The sequence below is a fragment of the Aphanomyces astaci genome (assembly GCF_000520075.1).
Source record: "Aphanomyces astaci strain APO3 unplaced genomic scaffold supercont1.5, whole genome shotgun sequence".
NCBI classification, from domain to species: Eukaryota; Oomycota; class Saprolegniomycetes; order Saprolegniales; family Verrucalvaceae; genus Aphanomyces; species Aphanomyces astaci.
In genome coordinates, this window is record NW_009798268.1 from 361,664 (window position 1) to 374,683 (window position 13,020).

Sequence of the window (13,020 nt, forward strand, 5' to 3'; positions counted from 1 at the left end):
TAACGTAATGGTGCACAATGGGACAGTTTAAAGTGCTTTCGAATTGACCAATGGAATTGCTTGAATAGCCAATCAAATCGTAGAAAAATAAGCTTATAAACTGTACAGATAAGAAAGACGCTATTAATTCTACGTCCATTTAATTTCGTGGCAATCTCAAACTTCATATGTCCCAAAGCCAGCGAGCGGTATAATTCAACCAAGTATCGTTTACTGCTGAATTAACCGCAACAAAGTGTAGTAGTTCGTTGTGGTTGCCTCCTTGTCGAGCACCAGCCGGATTTCCATGCACACATACACATCTCATTATTCAAATTATGTTGTCGGCTGAGAGGAATCATCTGGGGGCTACGACCGCATCGTGTTGAAGTACCGAATGTTCAGGTGGAGTTTCGGGGCCCCTTCGTCGGTTTCGACCAGTGCAAACGCAATGGATTTCTTGGGCGGCAGCGTCGCGTCTTCCCTTGGTCCGCTCGCGCTGCCATTGCTCATGTTCGACTGGCTCGTCCGCTGGTGGACGCTGCCCGACGCCGTGTAGCTGTGCGTGTCGTGCTCTTCCTTCAAGATGTTCGCCGCACGCTGAAACGCCTGCTCCCACCCTGCCGCGTGCCCCGTCAACGGCGGCAGCGGCGGCGACTCTTTTTTGGATTTCAGCACTTTTGGCGGCTCGAGGCTCTGCGCAAAGATCGATCCTTGGTGGACTTTGCGGGACTTGAGGTGCTCCTTGATAGTCGCGTTGCTTTTAAACCGCTTCGGCATGGCCGCAAAGTGCTCGTACACTTGTTCCATGGTCAAGTACAGTTTGCCGAGGGATTTCCGGGGCAGCGGCTTGCGTTTATGCACGACATCAAACACCAGCACCATGTCAATCGAGGTCACGTCCACAATGCGCGACTGGTTCAAGTCGGCTTGGCCCATCGCATGCCGTCTGGTTTTCGACTTGAACTTGTCCACTTCCTTGCCGATGCGGCGCCACACGGGCGTCGATGGGTCCGCGGGCTGCAGTAGTTCGTTCAGAGTCACATACACCTTGACGTTCGACTTGAGCGGCACGCCCGACACCTTGTCCAGCAGAACCTCAATTTCGGCCAAAAGCGGCGAGTCTTCAATCGACTTGAGCGCGCCTTTCCGCGCAATCCGCCGCGTGCCTTCGTAGTGCTTCTCGTCCATCAAGTGCGTCGTGTTGTGCATCGATTGGCTCAACTTCTCCACCACGCCAATCACCCCAATGAACGGCGACGCCACGAGCCCCACGGCCCCCTGGCCCACGCCCTTGGCAAACCCGCCAAATCCGCTCTCTTTCATCCCATCCATGGGTTTGGTCACGAGGCCAGACACCCCGTACGCCAGACTTTTACCCAGCACCATCCCGCTCTGGAGCATACCCTCGGGCAAATGGCGCGGCTCCGACTCGTTCTCCTGGCTTTCAAACTGCGTCGCCTTCTTCAAAATGTCGCCCACGCCGTTGCTCGCCTTCCCAATCGCTTCGCTCGGCGCGCCAATCAACGTTTGCATCAACGTGACCGCGCCCTGCCCCTTGTGTCTGCTCTTGCCCGTGAATTCTCGCTTTGTCTGCCGCACAGCCAACGCCAAGCCATCCGTAAACTACAGCCGATAAATAATACTCAACCATACAGTAGTACTTTTCATAACTTTTCAACCATAGCTAGTTCAGGTCCCATCAAGCATAGTATATATCACCCCACCTACCTCGTGCAAGAGACCCACGGGGTCGCCCAGTACTTCCATGCTGCCCACGACCTTGTACCATTGGCTCACGCAGCTGCCCACAATCGTGTCGAAGATCACAGTGTTCCACAAAAAGTCGTCGTAATACAGGAATCGGTCGTCCCTCGTCACGTTGCGGATGTAAAACTCGGGCGTAATGTGCGCGATGCCGCCAATGATGTTGCCGGCCGTGCTGCCGAGCATCTTGCTCAGTCCCGAGTCCGAGTCTTCCGGCGCAGAGTGCAGCACCACGTTCAGTCGATACGCTTGGATCTCGCAGTGCTTGAAGTACATCAACTGACCCAGCGAGGCAGCGTCGGGGACCTCGAGGCGCTGGTTCAGCAGCTGGCGGACGGCCACTTGACCTGCCAACTCCATCTCGTCCGCCGTCTGCGGCGGGTACAGGATGGACCAAAACACGTCGAGCACGTGCAAGATATAGTCCAAGTTGAGCTTAATGTCCAAGCTGCCCATCGCCACCACAAACTCATTCAGGACCAGCATGCTCCCGTCTGCGACGCTGTCGATTACCATGTGAAACCACGGGTGTTCGCCGTGCTCCACCAGCCAGCCTATATCCATCCATCCATCAGCTTCTAATCACACTGCAAAATCGTACCTTCTTTCTTGTTGCTGTTGTACCCGGAATCCGCGGGGCAAATCAACACGGGAAACATGGGCCGATACGTCATATCGTCCACCTGAAAGTGGTGCAAGTCGTATGTGACAGCGTTCGAGTGCGCGGGCGACGTCATATGCAGCCCATCCAGGGTCACGTTCATCACCTCCGTGTCGTCGACGATCGTGATGCCGACGCCGTGCAGGCCCACATCCAGCACCATGTCGCGTACCAGGTCGTCCCCCATCAGCCGACGATCCTCATGGAAAACAGCCTCGTCGCCCACCGCCAGCACGCGCGTGTTGCCGTCTATGTACACTTCACCGTACAAAGTCGTCCGCCCTTCATCCGTCGTGAGCTTTTCCAAAGCTTTCATCTGCATCAAGTCCACGTGCGTTGGCGCAGCCGTCGATCCGATATACACTTTGAGCTTCAAATCAGACTCGAACGGACTATCCCACGCAAACGTGTGCCATCGCATGGGGGGAACCACCAGCTCCTGTGCCGACTTGACCCCCAGCTGCACGTATCGCAGCGCGTACTGCGTCGATCGGTTTTCAATGCGAATCGCCGGCGACAGCGTCCGATCCTTCACCAGCACAAACGTCGTCGCAGTCGTGCCCCCTACAAGAGATCCCCCCCCATCACAATCCATCCACGACAGTGTCACACGTACCACTGGGCTGCACGTCCATCTCAATGTACGGCGCGGCCCCGAGTGGCCCCCGCAGCCACACGCACGTAGCTTGCTTCACGCTCAACGGCACGACGGGGGCCCACGGTCCTGGGCCCTTCCACACGTCGTTCACAAGGGCGTCCCGACAGCGCAATGCAGGCACTTGCTTATCTTTGCCTCGGAATCGGTAGATGATCAGCGCTTGGTGAGGTTTGAGCAGAACATTGAAATTGTCCGCCGATGCTGTTTTGATCGCGAGTGTGAGCGCGGTAAACTGCAACGGGCGTTGGACTTGGTTCACGACAACATATCGTGGCAAAAGCACAAGCACTTTCGACTGCTGAAATTGACTTGGCGCCGCGGCAATCTCGTAGCCGAGCACACACCCCGAGACCCCGCACGAGAGTTCGCTAAACGTACCCACGGCCGTCATGTCGATCGGTTGCGAGTACTTGAGCGATTCAAATGCCGGCAGAAACTTTCGCACTTGTGGTGCCAACGACGCCTGCCAGTCAAACTCAAACGGCGTGGGGCGATACGGCAGCACCGCCATGGTGGCTTTGGTCAAGGGCGCAGTCACGAGCATCGGCACCGTGTGAAACCCGTCGCCAAAGTACTCGGCGTGCTGTTCCCACGTGCAAAAGTCGCCGTGGGCAATCTTGTACCGGAGGTCCAGTCCCGATCGGTTCTGAATCCAATATGGTACCAGTAGGTCCATCGTCCGAGGTACGTGCTTCGTCCACGTGTACTTGAGCTGGACCGTTGGTCCATTTCGTACGGTTGTGGTCGCGAGGCCGGAGAACTTTTCATAACTGTCGGCGTGGATGGCCACTTGGAACGGCGGGCTCCACCCGCCGACGGGGTGGCCCTCGGTCACCATGAGCCGCACCTTCATGTACGCGGGTTCGTCCAGCTTGAGGCCAGACACTTGCATCGTGGCGCCGCTGGCTATCGACATGTGTCGACAGTTCACTTGGTCCACCTTGTCAAACCACTTATCCATCACGTCGATCGAGCCCCGACGCCCGGTGGATGACGACGACGCCGCCTCTGGGTACACGTCAAAGCGCTGCACAATCTTGTACTCGACCACGCACGGCAGCGTATTTTGAACAATCAGCTGCGGGCGGAGCACAATCGCCCACGCCCCTTCCTTGAACCGCTCGATGGTCGTGGGCTGGTCGTCAATCGTCAGGTACGGTGTCACATCGTGGCCAGTCTGGCGCCCCGGCCACACCGTCAGCGGCAGCGAATGGCTCCACTCGACTTCGCCCACTTGCCGAATCATAAACGCGCCGTGCTCGAGCAGCGGCAGCGGGATGCTAAAGCTCGAGTACGGCGCGATAAGCACGTAGCGCTCCACGAGGCCGTTCGAGTCTGGTTGCGGTGGATTCAGCTCCGACGGCGCGTCGTGGGCGTCCAGCAGCAGCACCTGCGTGAGCTTGGCCGTTTCGTTGCGGATGTACTCGGCTGTCTTGATCGTTACCGTCATGCCGTGGGTGTTGTCCACTGTGACGTGCACCGCCAAGAGCCGCGGGCAATACTTGGGCTCGTGGATGTCTAGCCACGACTGCGTCCAGCTGTGACGTGGGTCCTGCTCTGCGACAAGGTGCATCAGGTACACGCCACGGTTCAAGTCGTCGACGGACACGTCTTCTTGCGTCAGGTACGCCTTGCCCGCGTTGTACATGCTTTCGATGTTGGTCGGGTCGAACGGGATGGAAATCTTGGGGATGAGCTCCACCACCATGTCTTCGCCCAGTCCGTCCAGCGTAATCCCGTGAATCGGCTCAAAGCCGTCGATTTCAATGCTCAGCGTGCGCAGCGCCACCGTGCGCGTCTTGGCCAGCGCCAGTTGAAACTCTTTCCAGCTCACGGTTTGGCTCTTGTCAGAGTCGGCAAGGTCCATAAAGTCCTTCACTTGCTTGTCAATCTCGGCCGAAGACAGGTCGTCGTACACTTTCAAAACAGATCGCAGCACTTCGTGCACTTCGTCGCTGTCGAGCTCCCCGCTGTGGTCCTTGTCGGCAGCCCGGAACGCTGCGCGCATCTCCTTCTCTTTCAAGTTCTCGGCCATCGCGCCCTTCAAGTCATCCTCTTCGTTCAGCAGCCGACACACGGCGTACTGCAGCGACTGCACTGTGGCTTTTTCGGATGCTAGCGACACTTGCACCTCCGTCGCCCCCTTGTGCTTATCCGCTTTGCGCGACTCTACATAGTAAGTAAACGGCACCCCCACCTGGTTGCAGATCCAGCACAGTCCCTTGAGTGCCTTGATGTTGTCGCGCTCGACTGCGTCGGGGCGGGTGGGCGCGTCGTAAAACGCGGCTTGGGTTGCCGTCAGGGCCTTCATGAACGTCGCCGTGACATTCATCTGCAAGTGGTAGTCCGACACGAGGTAACAGGCCAAGTCTTGGCCTGGGTCCTTCTTCACTGCCATTTGCAGGGGGTAGTACTCGATGAACGGCTCCAGTTGGCGCGCCGACGTGTTGTAGTACTTGCAGTACAGTGCCGTGTGAAACGTGAGCACGACCGCGTCCAGCGCTTGCTTGGCGCTGGTCTCTTTGGTCGTGACACTGCCGTGGAGCTGCACGTCTTCCAGTGCAAACTCGAGCGCCGGCGTGTGCGCGGGAAGCATCTTGTCCACCATGCGAAAGTAAAATCCGCCAAATTCAGTGTGCACTTCGGTCCGGATAATCACTGGGTCCTGCTCAAACTGGTTCAGGTCGAGTCCCGACACATGACGCAGACTCGTCGCCTTGTCCAGCGTGCCCTGCTTGGTCAGCGTCTGCTCAAACTGCGCCGTACCCGCGCCCGCCACTTCGCGCGGCAGCAGCATCCACGGACACTGCTCGGCCGGCTTCAAGTTGGGGTTCACGAGCGTCGTCCATGCTTCCTGGGCATACTCCAAGCTCTTGAACACGCGCACCATCTTCTCCTGGACGACGCGCGGCGACTGCTGGTGCAGCGACGTCTTGGATGCGCCCGTCTGCAGCTCGTACTTCTTCCAAAACACGGCCAGCGCCGCCGCGTCGTTCAAGTGCACCGGTTGGCCCGTGACCCGGTGCAGGCGGGGCACGTGGTTTCGCCGGAGCCGCGGGTTCGCGAACTCTTGCGCCGTGAGCTGGACAGTTCCCTGATGCAGCAGCAGGTATGGCGGCTCCACAGGGTTAAGTGCTGCTTCAAACTCGTCAAAGCTCACGTCGCCGCTCTCGTCGCGGTCCACCTGACGAACAAGCGTTTCGTGGCACTTTTGCGTTTCTTCGGCCGTCAAGCCCATGTCGGCCACGAGCACCTCGACCAGCTTCATGAGCTCGCCATAGTCGAGGGACCCGCCGCCGTCTGTATCGAGTGCGTCGAACTGGTGCCGCAGCCGCGACGTTAGTTCTTCTTGCAGGCGCCGTTTCCGGGCTTCCGACACGCGGTCGGCCTTGCCCTGTGCGGCTTCGAGCACCTTGGCCGGTACCTCCAGCTGGACTTCCAAGCGCGATTGGATGGCCCCAAACAGCCCAATGTCCTCCTTCGACACATTCAACGCAAAGTCCGACACTTTCAAGCGGAGTTTGCGCTGGGCGACGTTGTCCACAACGGGGGCCAGTGACCCCGAGAGGCGCGGCTGCGCCGGCGCGCCCCCCACGGCCACCACCGACGTCGACGTCGACGCGTCGGGCACGGCGCCTTCCTCGATCGCCTTCTTCAACACTCCCCATGCCCGTTTGGTTTCCGACTTCACCGACGACGACGCCGTCTTGGCGGGCGGGTCAGCCGTGGGCGGTGGCATCGGGAGGTGCATCTCATAGTGCACTTCCACGTCGACGCCGTCGCCTTCGAGCTCCAACAGCGTGCGCAACCCAGGGATCTCCAGATCGATGCCGTCGGCTGTCATCTGCACCTTGCACGGCTGCAGCGCCACGTCCGACATGGCAATTGTGACGGTTTCGAACCCGCGGCGGTTGCTCTGGGCTCTGACCTCCACATCGCACGTCAAAGCCAGAATGTGCGACTGCAGCGACGACGGATCGGCCAGCAGACACAGTTCGCACCCCGCGAGCCGGACAGTCGCGTCTAATCCCATGCTCTGCAGCAGCGTCGGGTTGTGGATGCGGTCCACTTGCTCCATATACACGACGGGCGGCGACGATGGCGGCGGCGGCACCACGACATCATCTCTCCATATCAGCACATCTTCATCCTCGTCCAGTGCCAGAGCTTGCATGGCTTCGATGAGGGGACTCGTGACTAGCAAAAAGCTGAAGTTGGCGACCACGCAGTTGACCGTCACGTCGTTGGCCGAGTCGACGCGACACGCCACTTGCACCATGTTGGAGCAGTCAGGGTTTCGACCCAAAATGTGGGGAAACACATTCGCCGCCGTTTTCCGCAGGTCATGCAGGCCAATGCTTCGCACAATCAACTCGACCGATGTGGCCGTGGGAGTCGCCGTCATGGTCGTGGAGATCGCGTCCATGTACAGCTCCAGCACGGGCTTGGTGTGGCTAGACCAGCACTGCACACTCACGCGATCGAGGGCTAGCGCCACCGTCAAGTCGTTCAAAAACGGCGGCGACGGCGGCGCGTTTGGTTTCGCAATGTAATGCTCCACGGGCGTGACAAGGAACTTGTCCAAGTCGGCAGCCGCTTTGGTCGTGTCCGAGATGTGCGGCAGCGCGTCCCCGTACGACGGGATCGGCCACGCCAGGGCCTCTCGACGGAGCGCCAGCACGTCCATGACCACACTCGTTGCTTCCACCGCTTGCAATCGGGCCACGCGGTGCGCCTCGTCTTCGCTGGGGTTGCTGCCGACCGCAGAGCCAAGCAGAGAATGGAAACGGCGGAGGCAGGTGTCGCGCCATATGGGAACAATGCCTTGCGATGTGTATGCGACGTGGGCCTTGTAATCCGAGATGTACTGGGTCGGGTCGCCAATGTCCACACAAGTTAATTGATCGGTCACCGCGGCTTGGGCCAACCACGTCGCATGGTCCGCCATGGGCGCCACGATCGCGTTCAGTGTCGCCATTTGCGTCGGTTCCATGGACAGGTGGAGCTCCGGCCACTCCAATGCCACGTGTACGTCCTTGCTTGTCTTGAGGAGACCCTGCAGGACCGGCGCGTGATCTGCGACGATGCGCAGGTCGAACGGATACAACACCGACGTCGTCGCCGTTGTGACGAGGTTCGTCTTGGCATCCAACGGGTTGATGGCCATCCCGACCCCGAGCAGTTCAATCTGGCGCGATTCCAGCAGCGGATCCAGGACGGTCGAAGGACACAGTCGAAACGCAGACCATTGGAACGTCAACGAGCCTGTCGTGGGAGCAAACAGCTTGATCGCGATGTTCGTGAAAGAGACCTTGACTTTTTGCGCAATGGCGTCCAACAAGACTTCGTGCGAGCTTGCGGACGTAGCGACAGTCGCAGTCGGAGAGGGGGAAGGAGGTGGAGGTGTAGCGAGGGCCACGAGCTTCTGCAAGATGAGTGCGGTGTGTGCTTCCAGAAGTTGAAGCCGCGCGCTCTTGGCATTCTCGACGGCGGCGGCAAAACGGGCCTTGTTTTCCTGGACTTTCCATCGCCATTTCATCGCAGGGTCGATGACGAGCGCGACGTCAAGACCGTCGACCTCCATGCCCCACGTCGGGATGGCGTCCAATTTGCGCGCGAAGAATTGGTACAGGATCGCGAAAATGGGAACCGACAATGACACCCGGTGCAACGTTGCTTTGTCCACTGTTGCGGGAAGGTACGGCGTGATCTGTGGTTCCAGAAGGGATGGAGAGAAGCAGAGGTTCTCTACAACCAACGAGCCCTGCAGGAAAGACCATCGAATGCTAATGGACTTGCCAACAATCGATGCAGCGCCGAGGCGCAGCGCCAGCGTGAGGAGATAGTCCCCCAGGGATACGACCAACGTGGTGATGGTGAACGTCACAAGCATGCCGTACCATGTACAGGTCCACATGCATGCCATCATCCACCACATCCACCGGTCCATCAGATCCAAGAGCATCGTAGCAGCGGCGCGACTTGACACTTTCTGCTTGTGGAGATATATGGCCGTTGTTTCGCAGACATCGTTGGAAATCCGGATAATAGTTTCGCAACGTTACTTCAACCTCCGGATACGAGGAGCTACCGGATATATTCCGACCATTGTGGGTAGGATACAAACCAAAAATATAATCGATCTACTGAATTTAATCTCATGTTTTGTAATTCGAGGCACTGTATTTATATTATTATGTCCTTATTCTATTCGCACGACCAACCGTTGCACGCATCATTCCACTGAATTAAAATATGCCGACTTTACACGCCGCGAGACTTGTGACGTCAGAAATATGCGCCTTACTCACATATGAGAGTTTCTGTGTGCCGCGCCACCCACAGTCCGAAGGCATCATAGCTTTGGTTATGTGGAGTGGGTTGCTAGGATGTTGATGACAACGAGAGTCTGCGCCTGCGCTTTTAGCGATTGAATTCTCCTGATCTTGGCCACATGCTGGGATACACAGGCCAAGGTGAGGCCAATGGGCCAAATCCTTGTGGTGACATGTTGTGGAAAGGGAGTTTCGTCTACTATTAGTAGTAGTATGTACTACTACTAGTAGTACTAGGAACTCCCTGTCCCTTTGCAGAGGAGGCAAATCCAAGTCAAGTATACTTAAGAATAGACTTGATTATAGTATAGCTTCATCCAGGTGAGAAATTCGGTCACCCAGAACTTCAAGTCGAGGGTACAGTACATTAATCAGAAATGATGTTTTTTTATTCACGTTTACTCGAGGTGATATAATCTCTCGTCTGAGATAAGCCAATCAAACGCCAGTATTGTGACTCTTATTGAGTATCGCTTGTTTAATCCAATGTCGAGTATGTATTGGCTCATATATAGTTGTACTTCCTTTTGTGAGTTCTTATTGGCTTAGGTTAACGACAGAGATTCCGTTACCAGGGTACTGCAATCGCACTCCAACGCGCATGTACATGCCGTTTTCGCAATACTGTACCGATAGGCATAAATACTACACACAGGGATCGGTGCTTATGTTTGTATCTCACTTTTGTGCGTAAATGCTGGGCAAATTAGGATGATATTTTATGACTATACTGAATTTTAACCAATAGCAGGACCTTTGGTAAATGGTGAGGTTTTTGTCCCATATTCAGTGGTCAAAGAAAAATTCAGCTATTGTAGTAATACTAACGTTTTTGCAATACTACTAGTAGACCTCTGTAATTGGATACCGGTTGGATTGATATAGAGTTTTGTAGGTTCACTCCAAGCCGTCAATTAGCAATTCACACCATCCACACGATGGATTCGTCGTACCGGTATCCTTCATCGTCTTCGGGAAGCAAACGGCAGTATGGAGGGAACAGTTCGGGTGAGTCACACGATCAGAAGCGGCCTCGTCAGAGTGAGGATGCAGGTAGCAGCAGCAGCAACAAGCCATCCCGTGCGATTGCTGTGCGCGGCCTGCCCAAGGACTGTCTCGAGAGCGAACTCCTCGCACTCGTGGGTCCATTTGCGACTGTTGAAAAGTGTGTGCTGATCCCTTCGAAGAACGAAGCGCTTGTTCACTTGCCAGACTTGGACTCGGCGACAAACCTTGTGACGTTCTATCAATCTCGGGATGCGCTCGTGCGGGGGCAAAAGGTCGTGTTCGCGTTCGCTCCGCCTAGTCGCGACTCGTTCGATTCTTCTTCACATACGTCTTCCACTGGTCCACCTCAATCCTCTTCCTCTCGCAGCTACAGCAACGCCCCTCCTTCTTCATCCTCTCGTGCACCGCCGCAGCAATCGTATGACCGCACGAGACCTTCCGACCACCGCACCGATCGCCCTCCGCCGTCATCGTCCTCTGGTTTCGACCGTGGGAGCAACACCTCTGGTCCTCCACCTTTCTCGAGTTCCTACGACTCACGTCGAGGTGGTCCTTCGTCGCCGTCGCCCTACGACCGATCCCGTCACGCACCACCGCCATCGACTTCTGGATACGTCCGCCCACAGCATGGTGGCGGAGGACCTCCTTCCCACCGGTATCCACCCGTGGACAATCGGCATGCTCCTCCCTCGTACGACTCGCGCGGTCCGCCTCCTCAATCGTCGTCGTCGTACGCTGCTGCCCCTTCTTACTCGTCTTCGGGGCCGCCCCCCTCGTCGTACGACCAGCGACGGTCGTTCGAACGACCGCCCGTTTCTGGCAGCTCGTACGACCCACCTCATCGACCCACGACGACCACTTACGACCGTCCATCTTCGTCGTTTGACCGACCTCCTCCGTCGTCGTACCCTGCGTCCGCCGCCCCCGACCCCATTGCCGGCAAAAACACGATTCTGATCGTGTCGATTTCGAAAATGGACTTTCCCGTCAACGTAGACGTGCTGCACCAGGTGTTTTCCAAGTACGGGACGGTGCTCAAGATCGTCACGTTCACGCAGCGCGGCGAGTTCAAAGCGCTCGTGCAATTTCAAGCGACCGAGCAGGCCGTGGCGGCGCAAGTCGCGCTGGACGGCCGCGACATTTACACGGGATGCAACACGCTGCACATCCACATGTCGACGCACAAGTCATTGAACGTCCAGTGCAACAACGACAAGATGCGCGACTATTTCAACCCCAACTTGCCGTCCGTGGACCCTGCCGAGCACCAAGGCGAGCCGCGCGGGATGCTCGGGGACATGCCGCCGCGACGGTTTAGTAGTCCGGACGCCGCGCGCGGCCGCCGACCTGCCGAGTACCCACCGCCGCCGTCGTCCTCCATGTACCCTTCCGCGCCGTTTGGAGGCCCGCCGCCTCCCCCATACCGCCGCGACGACTCTCGAGACCGCGGACCACGTCGCAGCCGCGACCGCCGGAGCCGGAGCCGCGATCGCGACGTCGGCGCCGACCGGTCCACGGTGCTCATTTGCAGCAACTTGGATCCGCATTACCTGGTACGTCCATCGTCCTCATCGAGTCATATATAAGGCCTTTTTTCCATTCTATTTTTAAAAATACTTACCAATTTATATATATATATATTAGTATCATTTGTTGTGTTTGTGTCCTGGACTATTTTGAGTAAAATACAATATGTTTGTGTCCTGTACTATTTTGAGTAATATGTTTGTCGAATCCTAACCATATGTTGCGTAGAAAGTCCACAGTTTGTTTACCCTGTTTGGGTGTTTTGGCGACGTGTTGCGGGTCAAAGTGATGTTTCGCAAACCTGAGACGGCGCTAGTGCAATTTGTGGACGAGCGGCACGCGCAGTCGGCGCGGGATCACGTGGACGGACTGGTCTTATGCCATAAGAAGCTCCGCGTGGACTTTTCCAAGCACTTGACGGTGGTCATGCCGCGGCCAGACGCCGACCAGTTTGAGATCCAAAACACTCGCGATTACACCAACACCCCGTACCACCGGTACCGCAAGCGGCCGCTGTCCGAGGTCGTGCCCGTCACGACGCTCCTGCACATCTCGGGCATCCCCGTGTCCATGCAGCTGCAGCCGGGGGACACGGCCGCGTCGTCGCGCCTACTCAACATGTTTGCCGACTTTGGAGCCATCAAAAAGTTCCACCCGATTGCCAAGCAGCCCAAGATGGTCCTGCTCGAGATGGGCACAGTCGAAGAAGCGTTCGACGCGATGATCGCCCTCGACAATTACACGTTCAACGATGGCCGCATCCGTGTGTCGTTTTCAAAGTCGTACCGCTAGGAGATCACAAACAGATACGTATAGCGTAACAACAATATGAGCGTTTGAAGGGGTTGTGTGTGTGCCCTAATTAATATAAGGGAATCGATTTAAGAACCAATCAAATCACGTCATGCCGAATTTCTGCCAATCCAAACGCTTGACCCTTCCGCATTGACCACAGATATATATATATATACTAATCTGTGTATAGTACAGTATATATAGTTTAAATAGAATCAAATAGATTCGAAAACTACAGTAACGTAGATGGCCATATATATATATATATATATATACTAATCTGTGTATAG

At 56.5% G+C, this 13,020-nt stretch overlaps 2 protein-coding genes across 3 annotated transcripts; one reads left to right on the forward strand and one right to left on the reverse strand.

The window, feature by feature from the left end:
• Window positions 1-281: 281 nt before the first annotated feature.
• On the reverse strand, window positions 282-9,064 carry H257_02903. Of its 2 annotated transcripts, XM_009826728.1 has the most exons (4): window positions 3,024-9,064; window positions 2,348-2,971; window positions 1,711-2,300; window positions 282-1,605 (listed from the first exon to the last, which is right to left on the reverse strand). In XM_009826728.1, exons 1-4 carry the CDS (start codon window positions 9,028-9,030, stop codon window positions 349-351), a joined length of 8,478 nt encoding a protein of 2,825 aa, XP_009825030.1. In that variant the 5' UTR covers window positions 9,031-9,064; the 3' UTR covers window positions 282-348. The 2 variants fall into 2 exon arrangements, with proteins under 2 accessions (XP_009825030.1, XP_009825031.1); XM_009826729.1 differs by lacking the exons at window positions 282-1,605; window positions 1,711-2,300 and having other exon boundaries at window positions 2,312-2,971.
• Window positions 9,065-10,290: 1,226 nt separating this feature from the next.
• Window positions 10,291-12,846, forward strand: H257_02904 (hypothetical protein). The gene is made up of 2 exons (XM_009826730.1): window positions 10,291-11,961; window positions 12,164-12,846. The coding sequence occupies exons 1-2, from the start codon at window positions 10,339-10,341 to the stop codon at window positions 12,725-12,727; spliced, it is 2,187 nt and encodes a 728-aa protein (XP_009825032.1). The 5' UTR covers window positions 10,291-10,338; the 3' UTR covers window positions 12,728-12,846.
• Window positions 12,847-13,020: the final 174 nt, after the last annotated feature.

Bases quoted from the DNA above. Each gene is read 5' to 3' on its own strand.
- H257_02903 (XM_009826728.1), bottom strand. From the start codon at position 9,030: ATGCTCTTGGATCTGATGGACCGGTGGATGTGGTGGATGATGGCATGC. The intron at 2,301-2,347 runs GTACGATTTTGC...GGATGGATATAG, and splicing joins CAACAGCAACAAGAAAGAAG to GCTGGCTGGTGGAGCACGGC. The intron at 1,606-1,710 runs GTAGGTGGGGTG...TATCGGCTGTAG, and splicing joins CCGTGGGTCTCTTGCACGAG to TTTACGGATGGCTTGGCGTT.
- H257_02904 (XM_009826730.1), top strand. From the start codon at position 10,339: ATGGATTCGTCGTACCGGTATCCTTCATCGTCTTCGGGAAGCAAACGG. The intron at 11,962-12,163 runs GTACGTCCATCG...TATGTTGCGTAG, and splicing joins ACTTGGATCCGCATTACCTG to AAAGTCCACAGTTTGTTTAC.